Here is an 18,399-nt window from a genome sequence, read left to right as displayed (position 1 = left end):
TAAGGTTGCTGTTTTAGCATCTTGTACCACTCCTCAAACAGTCTTCAAAGGAAACATAGTTCTTAAAGATGACTGACTACTGCAGGCAGCCACCCAAGGCCATTAATATGGACAGAAGTTCCTAGCTCCTTGATGGGATTAATGTTTTACAAGTATTCAGTACTGCAGCTGCAGGTAAAAAGCAGTGGAGAAAATGTAAGAACTGAATATTGAGGCAGAAAATTCATGCTATCTACTGTCAAAGCACAAAAGTTGAATATAGCTAATGTGCTGCTTTTTATTCTGTTGACCATAAGAAACAGTCTCATTGTTTAGTTAACTTAGTTTAGGTCTCTATACTAAGTATTGTAATTCCAGTGGAAGAGCAGCACCTGGTAGTAAATGATTTGGAATCCTCAGAGTAACAGCTTTCAATTCAAAACTGCCTTAACTAATATTTCATTATTCCCTAGAATGTATTTACTGATATACTGATGTTACTAGTTCTGTTTTTAACGGTGCTGAATGCTGGGCAGGATGCGGCCTCAGCAGCAAAGTTCCCTTGTCTGTGAGTGACAGGATCAAAAGAAAAAAGCTCTGACTCACTATTCCTTATCCATCGATCTAAAAACCAAATGAAACCCAAACACCACTGCAGTAGGCAGTATTGCACAGAGTATATATCTGGTCACTGATCCCTTTACAGTCTGTCCAGGGTTTGGCATAGCTGAGCATAAGGCACTTACTCTGCAGCCAGTGCTCCCCAAAGGCTTGTTGTATAGCAAATGGCACAAAAAAAGACGGCTTCGTTCATGACATAGGTGATACACCCCCCGAGATGGTTAAGGATTTAACCTAATTCCTAATAAGAAGGTTGATTACACCTAGGTATAGGGCACAGACTGATAGAAAGGAAAATTCTGGTCAGGTAGCTTGTACTAAAGTTTGTCTGGGTCTTTTCCCAACCTGTAAGTTGTGAAATGTTTGGCTCTTTGCGGCCTAGAACTCTGGTTCAGTTGCAGAAGTGTTCATATGCTTACTATCTCCTCATTTGTTCTGTGTGGTTGAACAGTGAGTGGCTCCTATCTCAAGAACATATTGGGAAACACAGCTTCACTTTTTTATGCTGTAGATAACTAAAGTTGCTGCCTTTATTGTGAGGTGATGCCACATTGCTATAGCAAATATACTAATAGCAATTACAGGGCCATTTGAGGGGTGAAAAAAGAGTGGTAGGTGGATGGGGTAAAGTCTAAGGGATTTCATCTGCTGCTTCTCTTTGTTGCAAATAAGGCCTGGCTAAAGTTTTATTTACGTCAGTTTTAGTGAAGGAGTCCTATTGATGGAAAGCCTTCTGCCGTGTGGACTTTTTTCCTATTAAGAAAAAAAAATTAATTTTTAATAATAAGCAGGAATAACAAATACATATGCAAATTTTAGAGAAATATTCTTCCATCAGCAGGTAAGGATTTTACTGCCCCGTGTTTATTTCCATTTACAAGCTAAATTAATACAACTCAAATATCCTTAGCTGTTACATAACTGGATTTTTAAAATTAAGTTCTAGCTAGTATTTGTAATTGCTTTGTAAAGATAAGTAACATGCCCATTTAGCAGCTCTCTAGAACAACGTACAGGAAATTACAGTATGTTTCTTAGTAATCAGTAGTTATTTTGATCTTATTACAAATTATTGACTTAAAAATAAGCAAGAAGCATAAAAAATGTTAGGCATAACTGAAAAAAAAACTTCAAAAGCAAACACTTGATGCCATGCAGTTTTTCCACAGTGAGTTTGCACACATGCACAAAACTAAAATAAAGTCCTTGCAAGCACTAAATTTATCGGTTTCTTATGGCGAAGTCTATTCTATTCTACAAGAAAAGAAAAAGAAAAGAATGCTTTTATTTGGAAGGTGAAGTTCTTATGATATTAGACACTTTGTATCACTACCATAATTTTCTTACACATAAAAATAGTATCAAGGATCTCTCCTTCCCTCCCAGCAGAGCCTAATCCAATTCCTCCATAATGTAATAGACATCTTGGAAACTTTGAGGATACCCATAGTATGTATATTTAATATATCAATAGTTTGCCACTGAAGTATGCAATGTATGTGACATCAAATATAGCATGAAGGCTGTAACTGTGTTTGTCATACAGCACAATTCTTGTACCTCCTGATTTTTTCTGAAGAGGCATGTCACAGTTCACATTTTACTTGTTAAAACCTATTAGCAAAAGAGAATTCAGCAAATGAGCCTAACTGTGTAAACAACCCTTATTACTTTCAAACCTAAATAAAGCAATGAATAAAAATAGCTTTATATTTTCCATCTACTCAAAGTTTTATGTGTTATTAATGTACTTGAAAACCATTCTTACCCATATCAAAAATTTCAGTATGCTCTCTTAAAACTTTAGATTACATAAGGATTTTTGAACAGCTAACATCTTTTTCTGAAGAAAAACTTAGTTTTAAACTTTCAAAGCTTCTGTGGTCCACATATGGTCCTTTTCTGATTTCTGCACACAGACATTCTAGAAATCACAAATAATTTTAATGGAAAGTACAAGTGCTAGTTTCATGATCTGCATATTAACTTAGGAACTGAACTTGGCTGTCAATGCCAATTGTTTTATAACACACAAAACAAACTTTAAAATCTTTTACCTGGCTCTAGCTTTACCCAGACTGCTTAGTAAACAAAACTGAGAGTACGAGGAGAAAGGACTAATGAAGGCATGATGCAGAATCACATTATTCACTAAGTCTATTCACAAAGTTCCCTGTTAAAGATTTTCTGTGCTTGCTAAAGTTTCTTCTTGTTTGGCTGCACCCAAACTTTTTTTCTTGTCTTCCTCTGTTACAGTCTGACTCATCTGTTCAAACAGCTTTGATATCTTGGCAAATCTCAGGTGGTTCTGAAATTTTTGGGCAGCAAAAGCATAAAGTAGAGGGTTAATACAGCTACTGATGAATACAAGTGCACCAGAGATGTACACTCCTCTGCCTACAATTTCATCCAGTGCCAAAGATAGTTCCTTGTTAGAGAGTTCTATCTGAATTGAAATAATATCTAGGATGTTAAAGAGATGATGAGGGAACCAGCATAAAATGAATGCCACCACAATGCTGGCAATGAGCCGTTCTGATCGCTGCTTAGATTGGTAAGTCATTCTGCTTATTCTTCTTGCAACACACACGTAACAAGTGCAAATAATTAAAAAAGGGATTACAAAACCTGCAAGAGTCTCCAGCAAAAGATATGACACTTTCTGTCTGTTAGAAGAGTAGTTACGACATGTGCATAGTAGTCGACCGTTCGTTTCTTCCGTCTCTTGAAATGGAATGACAGAAACGCCAAAAGTAATAGACAGGAACCAAATGAGGAACATGATTAAAGAAATTTTTTCTTTTGTTTTGTATCTTTGAATTGTGAAAGGGTAAAACACAGCCATTAACCGCTCCAAGCTCAGTGCTGTAATTAGAAATATACTCGCATACATGCTGCAGTAAATAATGAAAACCAGTATTTTGCAGAAGATGACTCCAAAAACCCATGAGTCAGCAAAGGAGTAAATCCAAACTGGTAAAGTAATCAGCACAAGGACATCCGCAATGGCCAGATTTAAGATCAGCAGGACTGAAGGAGATACTTTCTTCATTTTTGTACAAACAGTCCAGATGACGATGCAATTTCCAGGGGTCCCAATAATGAACGACAAGCTCAGTATTATGCAGACTACTGACCGCACAATATTCCATGTTGAGTGGATACTGCTTTCCTCAGCTTGACTCATTCTGGAAATTATTCAGTTCTTCTCGGTTGCCAATATCCTCGGTGAGTTACACTCTGCTTTTATTCTGAAGGTGTTAGTGAACTACTCGAGAGAAAGTTCTCTAACTGACATTCTGCAGACTAATATGGCATTGAGCTCACATCCTAATGCTCACTCTTACAAACACTTGACCACATACGGCAGTTCCTGTTGTTTAGGAAGACTGTGCATTTTTGCATACAAAGCAAAAATAAAAAATACAGCGCAGCACCTGACTTTACTTTTAGTTATACATCTGTCATACTTCAGCAGATTTTAAAGCACGTCGGTGGTCTTTCAAGAGTGTCCCTATTTAAAGAAGCTTGTTACGTTGTTAAAGTTACTGATCTAATCAACAGCTACGAGAAGAAAGAAACCTTCTTTATGCTGTTCTACTTGTTTTATGGTTAACTCCATATTTTATTTTATTCGAAGCCAAAAATAAGAGAGGTGGCAGATAAACCACAAATGTGCATTATATGTTTGATGTGAAATTCCATTCTAAAGCATAAAACTGCTGTGCTTACTGCCTTCATGTCATCTTTTTTAATTCAGCAGAAAACAGTCAATCATGCTTTAGAAATATGCTGGCATAAAGGAGCTCAACATTTGTCCTATAGCAAGACTGTACTGCTACAATAAAGTGGGTGGGAGTTGTATTTCTAATGCTCTGGGAAATTGCAGGCTTTTAGCCTAACAATAACCATCAAATATAGAGTTATAGGAGGAAATGCTCCATGTCTGAGAGAAAATTTATTATTATGCTGTCCTCCTGCTGCGCCAGCAATGAGCTATGACTTTACCTCCCAGAAAGTTTGGTAGTCAGTGCAGTATTCAATTCCTGTGTGAATCCTATATTCTTCAGTGTCTGGCCATGGAATATGAAAATATTTTGTTATCCTAATGTCAAAACATCCTTTAAAGTCAATTTCTAAAAAGTTAAAGGAGGAACTAAAACAGCAGCACCAACAGAAATGTTTAAGTCACAGAAGTGAAACTGGAAGGGTATTTGCCATAAAAAGATGCACAGAAAAAAGGAGTTATGCATAGCTTTCTTTCTTCCCTAAGTATTGAGGCAGAATTTTACAAACGTGGCAAATGTAGTGCAGAATATTAAGTTGAAAAGTATCTTTCACCATGGAAAAAGGATTGCAACACCATCACCCTCAAATTAGTTTGCTTAGCTGGTTTTGATCTCATAAGAGTATAATGAGATTGAAAGCAAATCCAGAATAACTCCACTGAAGTCAAGTATTGTAACTTCAAAATACTATTTGTGTAATAAAGATTTAATTTGGATTTAATCTGATAATTCCAGTTGCTTTTATTTTTAACTACATTTAATACAGATCGGGTAAAGGTAAAACCCAAACCAGTTGTTTGTATTCTAAGGGGAATTTCTGAAAACCACTTGACAAAAGCAAGTAATGAGAGGAAGTGCTGGGCAATGTCTCTTCTTCTAATGAAATCACCATTATCGTCTATACAGAAATCATTATTTCTCCTGAAGTAACTTTGGAAGGGCTCTTGATTAATTTATTGCCAGTGGTATAGCTAGATTGAACTAAATTGCAGATTTTTATAGGAAAAAAAAAATTATTCAAGGAGAGATGCCTGGTACCTCCTGTTGCCCAATGCTACAGGGACAGGCAGGTTCTTTTAGGTAAAGTCTGAAACTAGATTGTGATTATTATATCACACACCAATTATTAGGCATTTGACCTGATCTGCAGAGGGCCCAGGTGACTAAAAGCCTAGGTAACTAAAGACTCTAGATAATAAGAAAGCTATACTGATTACTAGAAATTCTGCTTAACTGCAAGTTATGATAATTGCTAAAAATATTGTGTAACAATAAGCTATGCTAACTGCTAGAAATTGTTGACAATCATAAGCTATGCTGATAATTATTTTTTTTATGTCATAATAAAGCTCTAATTGTAACTACAACCCTGTGGCCAGTCCTCATTCTATCAAGGATCCCTAAAAGTACCTGTATGCTCCTGTAGCACTGGGTGAAACCTCTGTAAGATTCTCCTCTATCAAACTTTAATTTCGGTGGCAAAGAGCAGTTGCCTGCACAACTATTGCCACCAGTATTAACACAGTTCTAATCTGGTGGTGTACGGATCTGGTTGAACTTCTGAGGCATCTGTCCTTACATTTTTCGGAAACATGTTTCTCTAGTTGAAGTTTGCTTGCCAGATGGCCTCTGCCTCTGGCTGTCTCTTTCATTATAACAAGAAAACAAATGAATCTCAGAACTGCAGCAACAGCCTGAGATTTCTCTTTCACAAAAGATCCCAGACAGGTGTTGAAATGCTAAGACTTCCTTGAGTACGACTCTGAAGACAGGCTATTAGACTTAATATCACAGATATTAGAATTAACATTAGCTAGGGAGCGTGTTTCTGAAGAGATCTATGTGACTGTTGGATCACCATGAAAACTTCACAGTGTTTGTAAGCTGTCTTTGATAATCTCTAAAAGTGTCTGACTTGTCAAATGTACACTAGTAGGACACGAGCTGTATGGGAAATTTGACAAATACTTCCATTAACATGGGGAGCAGCGTAGCATGTCCAACAACATGCTAAACACCACAGTGGCTGAACAACCGGTATTTTACTCATTCTAGTGACCAGATGTGGGTGGGGTTTTCAATGTATGAACATGCAGTTGGACTTCTGACCACATAAGCTCTGGTCTAATTCTATTAACAGCAGTGAAAAACAATTCAGTCATTAACATGAGAAACTTTCTGTTAAGTCTGTTACCTTTAGATTGGCAAATAACTTCTAAAAAATTTCCAAGCTCTAGAAGAAGTCTCGCTACTGCACAAGAAACATTTTGAGCAGAATTTGCTTTGGCTTAAATATTAGGGGGGATTTCATTCATCCTTGAAATTACTTATTTTTCTTTGTATACATGCATGAGCCTCCCTCTGCTGGATGGTTTGTAATTTACACTGCTACTAAGATTTTCAGATAGTTGTGTTTGGACCATTAACTGTGAATTACAATTGATATTTCCAGCTTTTGCATATTTATTCTGAGAATCAGAATTTCACTTCAAGATGCTGAGAGCCTTTGGGCTAACAGCCTCTGCTCAAAATGCATTCACCCCTCCACGCAGTAAGAACATGCCTGTAATAGTTTATAGAGTAGCTGATGCATGGGAAATCTGTATCGTGTAACTTGTATGAATAGCTGTACCAAAAAGACTTTTAAAATCCTCTCTAATATTTGTCTTCAGAAGGAACCCCTGGATATTTACATAGTAAGTGATGGTACAATACTGATCACCAAGTATCACGTTTCTGCTGAGATGCTGGAAGCTGATGTTAGTAACCCTGTTTGCCTGCTAAAGCCGAAGGGAGGAAGTTACTAGTCTAAACCCCTTAGTCCTTCAGCCATTGCAGCAGGCTTGGTATAGCTATCTTACAACAAACTCAGTTGAATGGTGCTATTAATGACAGTGTGAAAATGGCACATTTTGCCTTGATCAGAGAATTATGAGCTAGTTCATAGCTGATGTAAATGTTGCCTTCTTGATTACAGGAGGGTCTCTGATATAAATGGGATCTCATGGTGGTGCACAACAGCTAAAAATGTCTCTGCTTTGCAACTACTGCAAAGGAAAGTGCAGTGCAGGAAAAGACACATACCAGACATTTCTAAGCTCTTGCAAACACTGTTTGTGACAGCAGCCCATGAGGTAGCAAGTACAAATGGGAACACTCTCAGTGCTTCTTTATCACCAGAGAAAACAACTTGGTGAAGAGTTACCCTGGGATCAGTTCCAGAACGTAATAAAAGATGTGTACCTTGCACTACAAATAGAAAGTTTGAAACATTTTGTGCCATGTGCATTGTTGTTAATCACTCTTCTAATAATATTACAAAATGATACCCCTTACTCAGGTCAGTAGCAAATAATGCCAGTTTCACACAACTGGCCACAGAAAAGACTTCCTGTTTGTTATGTTCCAGGAAAACTGTTTTAGAGCTTGTGATAGAAGGAGTGCTTACAAGGCATCTCTTGTATGTGCATCAACACATGCTTACATATTGGTACCTTTCTTACCCTAACAGAATGATCACAGACAATCAAAACATGTTTCCAGCAGTTGTGAAACTATTCCAAGTATATGGTGAAATATTTTCCTTGTACAGACATACTAGGTTCATGAGAGTAGAGTTGCTAATTAAGATAGTGGCGAACTGTATTTATAATTCTGACTATAAGCAGGAATATGAATAAGAATATACAGAGATTATGGAAAAACTTAAAAATATCTTTTCTCAACATTATGATGAAAACATATAGTTTTAACTTTCTGTTATTCATAGTACAAGCTTTCAAGCAGTAAACATACGATTTGTTACAATTTAGTGTGAGACTTTGGCCTGTTCTAAATCAGTTATCACTAAGTTGCTATTTGTATGTACACAAACTGTCACTAGCCAAAACCCTCACATATACAAGCATATCTGGCACCGCAATTGCTCCTGGGTTTATCAAAACCACTGTGTATGTCCTCTTCCTTTTGAGTAATAAATTACTGATGACAAATACTGCTTGGATGATTTTCTGCCAAATGTTACTTGATTTTTCTTTACTGTTTAGCTAGACCTACTGCCATTCCCACCTCGTTTGATAGGATTGCATTATATTACTATAGGATCAATGACTCTTTTTGTTATTCAGCAATGTAATGGAAGAAAGTCTTTAGCATTGTATCTCTTAATGAAGGAGCTGTGATTTAAAAATGCCTTGCCATGCATGTGCTGCAGCAACAGGTGGTAGCTGTTGTTTTGCATGTAAACCAGGCATACACTATTTACTATGGCATACTGGTAGGTAAAAGGATCTGCCAATGTAGTTATGTGTTTTCAGCACAGGGAGGCACTGGGGAACCATCTGTCGGTTTTTTGGCTCAGACTGCAGGCCACGGCAGTGTAGCCGTGGTGCACCATGTTCAGGGCTGAGACCCACAGAACTCATTCTGCCACATAAGGAGGTTAGATGGTTCCGACTTATATGTCAATATTGTTTCTCATTTATTGACAACTTTTAGATAAAAATCACAATGTCTTTCCCATCTTGCATATCATGCTATTTTCTAAATACTCATATTTATAGCTCTCTTAGTTCTGCTTTGATATATGTGCATTTCCAATGTTATATTCTGCTGTAACTAATACAATAAGGGCAGCACCTTGCACAACAAAAATAACTTGGAATCTGATTTAATTTTCTATGCCTCTGAAGTAGCAAAGTTTGGCAATTATATTAACAATTGGTCCTTCCGTGTAGTTTGCATTAGCATAGTTCTTGTAGTCTCTTTGAAAAGCAGATCAAATTGCAATCTCCCATGCTGTGAAGCAACATGATCAAATCAGCAGATATGAGCAGCTTCTGGGTTTTATTGAATTCCTTCAATACACAAGCATTGAGCCACTACCTTGGGCCCTAGTGTGATATGAAGTCTTGGTTTTGTGGACTTACATCAGAAAGCTTGTTAACTGTGCTGAAAGTAGAAAGATTACTAATTTTATGAGGAATATAAGGATTTTCTCGTGCTCTGTGGCAGCCACCATAGGTGTGTTAGCCAAAGAAACTGAGAGAGGAATGCTTACACCCTCAGCCACTTAGTAATTAACATACCTGTATGTTGTTCTGCATAGCTAGAGAGGCTAGCACACTGTACCATGCTGCTTTTCACAATGGTCTTGTCCAAGCATCCTTAATCTGAAATAAAAAGTAGTCAGGATTGATTCTGAGATGCTTCACACAGCTACAGTAACAGCTACTTACTAAAATCACACATAATACATTGTACAGAAAAAGTGTAATATACACAATCTTCAGTCACAGGTAATTTTTTAATCATTCCGTAATGTGATTTATTGCTTCTACAGAATCTACAGAATTTTTATTTAATATTAGAAATGGCTGTGAATAATGATAACTTCTCCATTAAATGAAGCAAATGTTTTTACTGGCAGAAGTTTCTAGCACCATTTTCTTATTATATATGCATTATAATCTAATTATGTATGGATTTTAAGAGACTTTAAGGCTAATAGACTCTGAAGTCATCCAATCTCATATTATTCTTACATTTGACTCTTCAGTCTAATAACATGATCTGGGTTTAGGCATTCTTATTTCTTATGTTCTAGTATTGAGTCAGACCAAAAAGTCCTTTCAGCAGCCAAAACCAGCTGCCATGGGAAGAACATAAGGACAAGCCACATACTTGCCCCACATACTCTCTGCCATTTAGCCAATTACAGCTGAGGAGTTTCCTAAGCCAGGTATGGTTTCTGCATGTTTTGTAAAGCTTTGTGGACATTTACTCTGTAGGCTTTCTAAGTCTGTCCTTGATTTGGTGTAAACTTTTAGCAGTGCAGTTTTGGTACATGCTATGTGAAGAAGCACCTCCGTTTTTTTTTGTTTGCTGGTCTCCTGTTAGCTTTGTCTGGCCCTCACAGTTCATATGTTGGAAGAAACAGTGAATAGTTGATCCCTGTTCATCCTTTTCACAGTCCTTATTTGATTAAACCCTACATCTGTCAGTGATTCCTTATTTCCAGACTGAAGAGTTCTTGCATACATCATCAATGCCTATATAGAAACCATTCCACACTTTTAATCATTCCTGTTGCCTTCTCTCCTCATTCAGTTCTTTTATATTCTCTTTGAAACAGAGCAACACACTCGCTCTGAAGTTCAAGAGTTCAGGTAAACTGCAGTGTTCTGCAGGGGGAGAATGAAAGAAACTAAGTTTCGTGGAGGTGTAATATCCCTCATTTCAAGTCTGTTTCACCCTGCTACAGTGTAAAAAGGAGGATAGCTTGGATGTCAGTACTTCAACTACTGTCAAAAATATTCTTATTGTTTTGAAAATTGGGGATTAGTTTAGTTTAGTTTACGTTCAAACCACAAAAATAATAATTTGTGCTTTTTTGCCTCAATCCCAGTCTGTGCTGTAGCATTTAGAAGACATTGTTCCAAAGGTCACTGTGTCATTCTTCCTTCACTTAGTCCAGATGCTCCACAATCATAGAATTCCTCATGTGATGCAATTACCATGTAATCCTTAAACCACAGGTTGTCCTCTGTCTGGTAGAGCTTTGTATCTGTTTGCTGTGTCCAATTTCATGCTTAAACCATTAAAAGTCAAGTACCATTTAAATATGCCGTTATTTCGTATTGTGTGAAAACCAGTTTTAACTGTGTTGTTTTTTCTTGGTAGCTTTGTGCCTTCTTATACCCGTCTGAGAAGCATTTCTCCTCAATGGTATTGAATGGTTTATCTTTAATATCTGTTCTTTCCCTACACAGAAACTGTGTGACTACTTTTTTCACGATTGCTGGTTTCCTGTCTTTTGAGTTGCTATATATTAACCAATTTGTGTGGTATCCGACCACAAAACTACTGCAACTATTGCTACAGCTCTGCTGCCTTGGTTCCCCTTCGTATTAGCTGGATGAACTTCATGTTGGTATAGCAAAATGTTTGCTATGTGTAATAAATCTATACACAGAGTGCTGGTTTGGGGCATATTTTGAGGTCTGTTACTGTGTGAAAAACAGACTATATAGTAGAGAAAACTGGGCTAGACACCAATGCTGAGTGTCAGTTGCTCAAATCATTAGCTTCCTCCCTCTGATAAATCACAGATGCAGTCACAAACTTTATCCAAATTCTAGTTCTCTGATTCAGGTTTTGAACAATGTTAGGTTGAATCTATAGTTTAGGAGGATTGCTAGGTTACTGCTTATCATCCTGTAGTACTATCTTCTATACAAGGTTATACAGACATCAAGAAGAAAACTCCAAAGCATATAAACCCAGAATTTAAACAGACTTTCAAACAGAACTTAAATTTTGAAAACTGCTCGCCCTTTCTATGTTATCTGAGAGCAATCACCTTCCGTAAGCTTGCCAAAATGAGGAAATATCCAATAAAATGGAGTCAGATATACTCTTTGAGAGAATTTTTTCTCCAGCTCAGCAAGGCATCTTTGCAGCCCACGAACACAGCAAAACTTTTCACAAGTTATGTTAGGATGAGGTCTAAGCAGAAGAGTGAAATTGCCTCACAATGGTATATCCTTTGACAGGAAATCATGAGACCAATTTATCTGCCACAAGAAAGCTCATACAGATTTCTTGCTTTCAGCAGAAAATTTGCTTTTATGTCACACGATAGCAGTATGTATTTTCTGCTGCTTCTTCGGCTTGTAATCTGAGCAGCTTCACTTCCAGCTGCCAAACACTGACAGCCAAATCACTTTCACCATACCATGAAGCTCTTAGGAGTATTAGTCTAGTAATGTATTGGCAACGCAGCGTGGTAGCAATATTTAAAGCATCCTAAGCTGTTTATAGCATATTAATAAAAAAAAAAAAAAGTAAAAAAAAGTTTACCCACTAAATCCACTTTCCTAAAGCACTATGTCCAGACTGTCTCTGGGAAGCTTCCCCTTTCCAACGTGTCCACAGATGTCTCTAAAATACCATTTTGCAGTTTAAAACATGATAGGTTAGTTCACTGCCCTCTGTTCAAAATGCTCTTCACTCAGTGTTAATCCTAGAAGTGAAGTGTTAAATGAAATGGTGGAATTATATTAGAATTGTCATTTTTTACTGTCCTTGTATTATTTTCCCACTAGAGCTATCAGAATAATTGTCCTGATTTAAGTTTGATCCTAGCTATGATTTGAATAAAAGGATTAGAATGATGACCTTCAAAATTCCCTTCCAACCCTGATTTTCCTACAATTATGTTTTTGCACTGACACGTTTGACACAGCCTGACACAATGCTACTCACGATGCTGCTGATTAAACCGTTTTCCCATGATTAACCATTCCCAGCTGCCTGTGTCCCCCAAACTAGAAGGGAAGTATGTCCTTACAGGAATCATCAAGCAACAATTTTTAACTTAACACGCCCAAAGGATGGGACAGTAAGTGTCTACACAATTTAGATGCATGTATAGGCTACCTATCTCTTTCATTGGGAAGTGATATCAGCCAAACAGCAGATCAGGCACTTACTTTTACATGCACTGACAGCTGAAGCTCAGATCTTAACAATTAATTTTGCTAATCTTGTTAATTTTGTTTGGTTTTTTAATGAAAGAAACTTTGGTAAAATCTGGGTCTTTCTTATTTGTTTCTTACCTGTAGTCAGTTTCCGTACTCCTGTCCAGTTTTTTGATGTGATCATCTGGATTTAAAGGATAGAAAATAAATGGGTGGTCTATGTACATTACATCTCCACACCTAAGAAGACCATTTGCTTTATAGATGCATCTGTTAGTGGGATTACATACATGTTTCAGATCCAAAGAGCCATAATTATAAAATGAAGAAAAAAACCCCAACTTTACACATCCCTTAAACTCAGTTACACTTTCATCAGTTCATTTTTTAATGCACTCACTAAAGAGGAACTCTCAGGTTGTTTCTTATAGGCTGCAGTGAAGTCTCTCAATAACTATGATCAGGGTCAGATCTTTTTTCCTTCCTTTAGTGTTTGAACAATTTAGCCCTGAAAATGAGTGAGTGAAACCTTAATGAGACTAGATAAAGACCAACATTCCCCTCAGTAAGTTACTAAATGACTAACATCGGTTTCAGTTCTTCTGGATGCACTTGTGTTTCCAGAAATGGATTCACTTTTGTCAGTAAACACTTGGATCTAGCAGCAGCAGTGTTGTGTCTTTTCAGTTTGAACTAGCAAATTTCCTAAGCCCCGTATTTCTCAGCAACTCCTCTGACACCCTGCCCAACTGGGATACCAAAGAAGGTGTGACACTGAATGAAATTGCTTATTAAACAGAAGAATAGTGGTCTCCTTGCCTTTTCATTATATGTGAGCTAGAATCCTGAAATGCTGCTGTTTGACTCATGCCACATGACAAACAAGATTTCTTTTGCTTTCCTGGACAAGTATGTCACTGTGCCCTGGCCACTCCTACAGTCTTCTAAGACTTGTTAGCCTTACAACAGCATGCTGAATTCTTTTTCTCCAAATCTTCTCTTCACCTGAAAAGTATCTTGCCTGCAGATCAAAACCACCTTGTTAGCTGTCTGCCTCAGAGGGTGCAAACAGTTTCTCTGCACAGCAGAAAATGCCAAGTTCTATCACTCACGCAACATGCTGGGAAGTTGTTGTAATTCATGCGAACTTGTGCAAAACATAAGCTGTCCCTGAGGGTTCAACCTATTCAGTTTTCAACACAACATCATTTCAAATCCTTTTCCCCATATATTCTTCCTACACAAAATCCTATCTCCCTTTTCCATCTTCCTGTGCCACCTTTTATTATTATTTTTTTAATTCCATATTTTGCCTAGCTTCAATTTCAAAATTCTTCAGAGGTCCAACCCAGAACACTAACTCTGAGTAAATCTTGAGTAAAACTCCCAGTACCTGAAATCCCAGCAATCTTGCTATGAATTTCTCACTCGCAGATTCTAAAAAAATTCTCTTTGACTGAGGAGGAATTCTGCAATTCAGCTTGTTAGCCATTAGATCCTCACAATTTACTGTGAAGCCCTATTACATGGATGATTTACAAGGACGAATTGATTTGCTTTGGCAAAATGTGAGCCAAAAGAGTAATAAGATATCTTTAATACAGATTAAAGGTTTGAAGATAGGAGAGATGACAGTGATGGGATCTATTAATTGTGGCTATTCTACCTTGGCAAACGGCTAGGCTCTGATGTTCTAGGTTGATGCTCATGCAAGCCTGCATTTCTGTACTCCCACTGACCAGTTGCTCTCTTCCCTTCTTTCTGACCCTGTTCCCCACTGTAACCAAATTTAGCCTGAAAGACACTGAGGAACCTATTTCAAGCCTTGTTTACTGTCCTAATGCTAGGCAGCAGCAGCATGGGGAACAGTATGTAAAGTGCTGAGGAAGCAGGGAGAAGGGAAAGGAAGGGGAAGTATCCTTGCAGCCCTGGCTCAAACACGTCAGATTGTGTTCTGGGACTGCACTACTGCAACTACAGCCTGAGTTAACAAGACCAGTGACTTTCTAAAAAGTCTGCTAACCCATCCAACATTTGAAAAAACATATCTGTGCTAAAGGTAAGAAGTCAATATCCTCTTCAGGCAGTCCAGAAGTGGAACCATCCTCTGGCTAATTTCACAAAACCAGGCTATAAATTGAACTGAATGTCTGGCATATTTATGGGATCTTCTATATTTAAAGTTTTACTCTGAAGAAATACTATTACATAACCCAGTGTTGCTATTAGAAAAATGCACACTCAGCTCTTAAGAAAAATACTTGTTTATGACTGTCCCCCTTTCAGGTCAGCTGCAACATGTAAGTATTATTACAGGTCTGTCACAATTGTACTAAACCCAAAATACGTTGTAAAAGTATGACTGACTTCAACTGGGCCTCAAACCATTCTTGAGAAAGAAGGGATTAAACTTGCTTTTTGCCTCCTGAGTTGAGTTGCAAGGGCTGATCTTTGTTTAAAAAAACCTAAACAATTATCTTGATCTGTGGACAGTGAAGAAAGATCATACTGGTGTGCGCTTTTATTTTACCACTTCTTTTTCAAAATAAAGTCATGAGTAAACAATGGCCAGGATGCCTAATGATGTAGGAAAACTTAGAAGGGTAAATCTGTTGTGTCAAGGAGCACTGGAAATCCTTGTGGTACAGAGAAAATAATTATTAGGGGGCTGGGGCAATTCCCAGGTTCTTTAGAAAAAATCTGTATTCTCTTAATGAAGCTTAAAACCAAACAAGTCCGCTGTTCTGAATGTGAACTTTAAGAATTGTCTACTTGTGGCAAATGAAAACAAAATGTATAGCTCTTGTCTTCCTAAGTGCCTTACACCCCTGTATACGTTAGTTTTTATCAATGCATAGGCTTATGGAGGTTTTTGGGTAGGCCTGACTTCTCACCAGTTGATTCCTTCCTGGCCTTGGGCACAAGATCAAAATTGTGCATATGAACATCACTTATTTAAAGCTGAATACTTGGGCTAGTCTGTGATGTTGGAAGGAAAGAAATATCACAGCTCTGTATTATAATATTTTCCAAAGACAAAGAGAATTTAGGGGAACTCAAGAAGAGATGTCATAGTGGTATCTTCAGGAAAAAATGAGATGGGCAGCAGACACTGTCTATACACTCAGTAACAACGAAGATGATTCAAGGAAATCACTGAAAATTGACCCAAATATCTTTTGTATACATGATAATAAGCATCTTGTTAAGTCTTTTGCCTTCTTTCTTGTCTAAGCGGCTTCTGCAAGTATCTATTTCACTATGCACATTTTCATTAAGGCTGGATTCTGGGTCTCAGGGATAACTTGTACTGGTGTAAAGTCAAATGCAAAAATTAGGATGGCTGGTAAAATCCTGTGAGGTGGTAAAGTTAAGACAGCACATTTCTGAGAGATATAAATGATAATGGTTGTGTTAACATATTCTGAACTTGGTGAAATCCTGAATGAAACATGTTAAAATGGGGACAGTGATGACACGGGCTTCTGCCTACAGTGTAGATCTGCGCCAACACTTTGCTTGCCTTCACATCTTCCTTTGAAACTTGCTGGTTTTCTACTAGTGTGACTAGCTCAGTGCAATCATGCCTGGGGGTATTTGAGCCAATACAAACACTACTTAAATGGCAAAGATCAGAAGCAAACAGAGAATTCTGTTCAATCAAATAAAAGATGTTTAAGCAAATATTAGTTTTCTAGAAAGGATTGTTTCTTCTAAATAACCAGCGTGCACACTCATATCCAATTCACAGTTTTTGTCAAGTTGCCAGTGCAAGCCCTCAAGGAGACTTAAACAAAGATAACGCTAATGATATTGTAGTTTCTGGTGTTTAACCTAGCTTGTTTCTGTTGGGATTTTTTGAAAGAAGTAAGAATATATTTTCCTAGAAGACTGATTATGTACATTAAAAAAATTCTCTAAAGTGGTAATAAACTGGCCTCTAGAGTACGAATAATGACTTTTTCCACCTCATATATAAGTGAAGAAGGTACAGTACTGCTTTTGTCAGTAGTTTCAACTGTAACAACTTCTTTTTTTTTTTCATTTCTTGTAACTTTGGATACAAAACATGTGAAGGAAGCAGTATACAGCATGTGCTTTGTATAATAACAAGCTTGCTGGCATTTTACTGGCAGTTCAGACTTGTAGTTGGTTCTGTTATTTCTTGAATTTGCCTTGGATGATGATGATGATGACTAGTAGAATTCTGTCCTGTAGCTGCACATGGTCATGTTCCTGAACTGCTGTTAATCTACAAATGCCCTGCTGGTAAGGACTGCCCTTCTAATGGCTCTTAGAAATAGTTACACTATCTCGATTAATAGCAAGGTATCATCAACTGTAAAGCAATGCTAAGGGACCCTTCAGTGTGTCAAGGTTCTTTGCGTTCTTCGTGTGACAATAGAACCAGGCACTCAATGTGAAAACAGAAATTTGCTGTGCATATTTGAACAACCTTACGAAGGGAAAGAGCTTAATTTACTTTGGTTTTTTAATGTGAATGATCCTGATCTCCCACAAGGAGACAACAAAAGAAATAACTAACATACACTGCTTGATTCATCAGCTGAAAGACCGTTACCTAGAGTCTGGGCTTGCAGAGCAGGAGAAATAGCAATTGTGTGCTTAGCAGGCTTTCCCTAGAGAAAAGGAAGGTGGAAAGGTTTTTAGAGAAGTGCGAAGATATTCCCAGCTACCAGAACAGCATAAAGGTTTGTAAAAGAAACATTAAGATTGGTTTGAAGTGAGTATAGATATGTCTGTGTGATATCTTGAGTAGAATCAATAAGGCAAGGTTGCAAAAATTAAACATACATGATATTCAAAGACACAAGTAAGAGCAATCAAACCAGTAAATGCTGACAAATGCAGTGTTTACATCAAGACCGAAAGGCCTGCGCTCTGAGCCGCCTACAACAGAAATGCCTTATCAGCAGACCTGCCTTCTGGGTACGAGTGGCAACAAGTTTATAGTAAGTCATATCTCTTTCTGTTAGCTCAGCAGGAAGACAGTCAGATACTTCAAAAGGAGGGAACAAAGACAACAGGTAACAATTTACAGAGGGTGAAATAAAAGTGAGACCAAAACAAAAAAAAAATCACACCATAATAACTCCCTCCTAAAAGGCACAGAAGATCTGTCCAGAAACTGCTCACAAGATGTAGTGAGGACCTGACAGCTGGCATTCCTTGAACCTCATGTCATAGCACAAGTGATCCTGCCCTGACTATTTGGACATGTGCAGGGGTATAAAAGAATGACTTGAGTGACTGAAATCAGTTTTCATTAAGTAGTTTTACCCTTCCACAAAGTCTTTTGCTATGTTTTGTAACATTTCATTCCTACACGGGGCTCGATGTTGCAATCAGTTTTAGTCAGTCATACTTGTACAACCTGTAGTTTGTTTTAGTAGGGGGTAATTTCAAGTCAGCACTTGCATGGTGACTAAGCACCTGTCTTTGGGACATGCCTTTGGGTTTGTTGGATGTTGACGCCTTTCCACACACTGTAAATATACAAGGTGTGGCAG

The 18,399-nt window shown here is 37.6% G+C and overlaps 1 protein-coding gene and 1 long non-coding RNA gene across 2 annotated transcripts in view; both read right to left on the bottom strand.

Moving 5' to 3' along the window:
* Positions 1–1,442: 1,442 nt before the first annotated feature.
* On the bottom strand, positions 1,443–3,958 carry LOC102049837 (leukotriene B4 receptor 1-like). Its single transcript, XM_005444644.3, has one exon. The coding sequence runs from the start codon at positions 3,785–3,787 to the stop codon at positions 2,777–2,779; it is 1,011 nt and encodes a 336-aa protein (XP_005444701.2). The 5' UTR covers positions 3,788–3,958; the 3' UTR covers positions 1,443–2,776.
* A 4,802-nt stretch (positions 3,959–8,760) lies between these two features.
* Positions 8,761–18,399, bottom strand: part of LOC129737354 (uncharacterized) — a 99,671-nt gene continuing 90,032 nt past the window's right edge. The window contains exons 4-5 of the long non-coding RNA XR_008735121.1: positions 13,007–13,052; positions 8,761–9,559 (exon numbers count right to left, since the gene is read on the bottom strand). This is a non-coding gene — a long non-coding RNA (uncharacterized LOC129737354). The remainder of the gene's footprint in view (positions 9,560–13,006; positions 13,053–18,399) is intronic.

This window comes from Falco cherrug, chromosome 14 (assembly GCF_023634085.1).
Source record: "Falco cherrug isolate bFalChe1 chromosome 14, bFalChe1.pri, whole genome shotgun sequence".
Taxonomy (NCBI): domain Eukaryota; kingdom Metazoa; phylum Chordata; class Aves; order Falconiformes; family Falconidae; genus Falco; species Falco cherrug.
The sequence above is the reverse complement of the archived record's forward strand: the minus strand, read 5'-3'. Positions and strand labels throughout refer to the sequence as shown.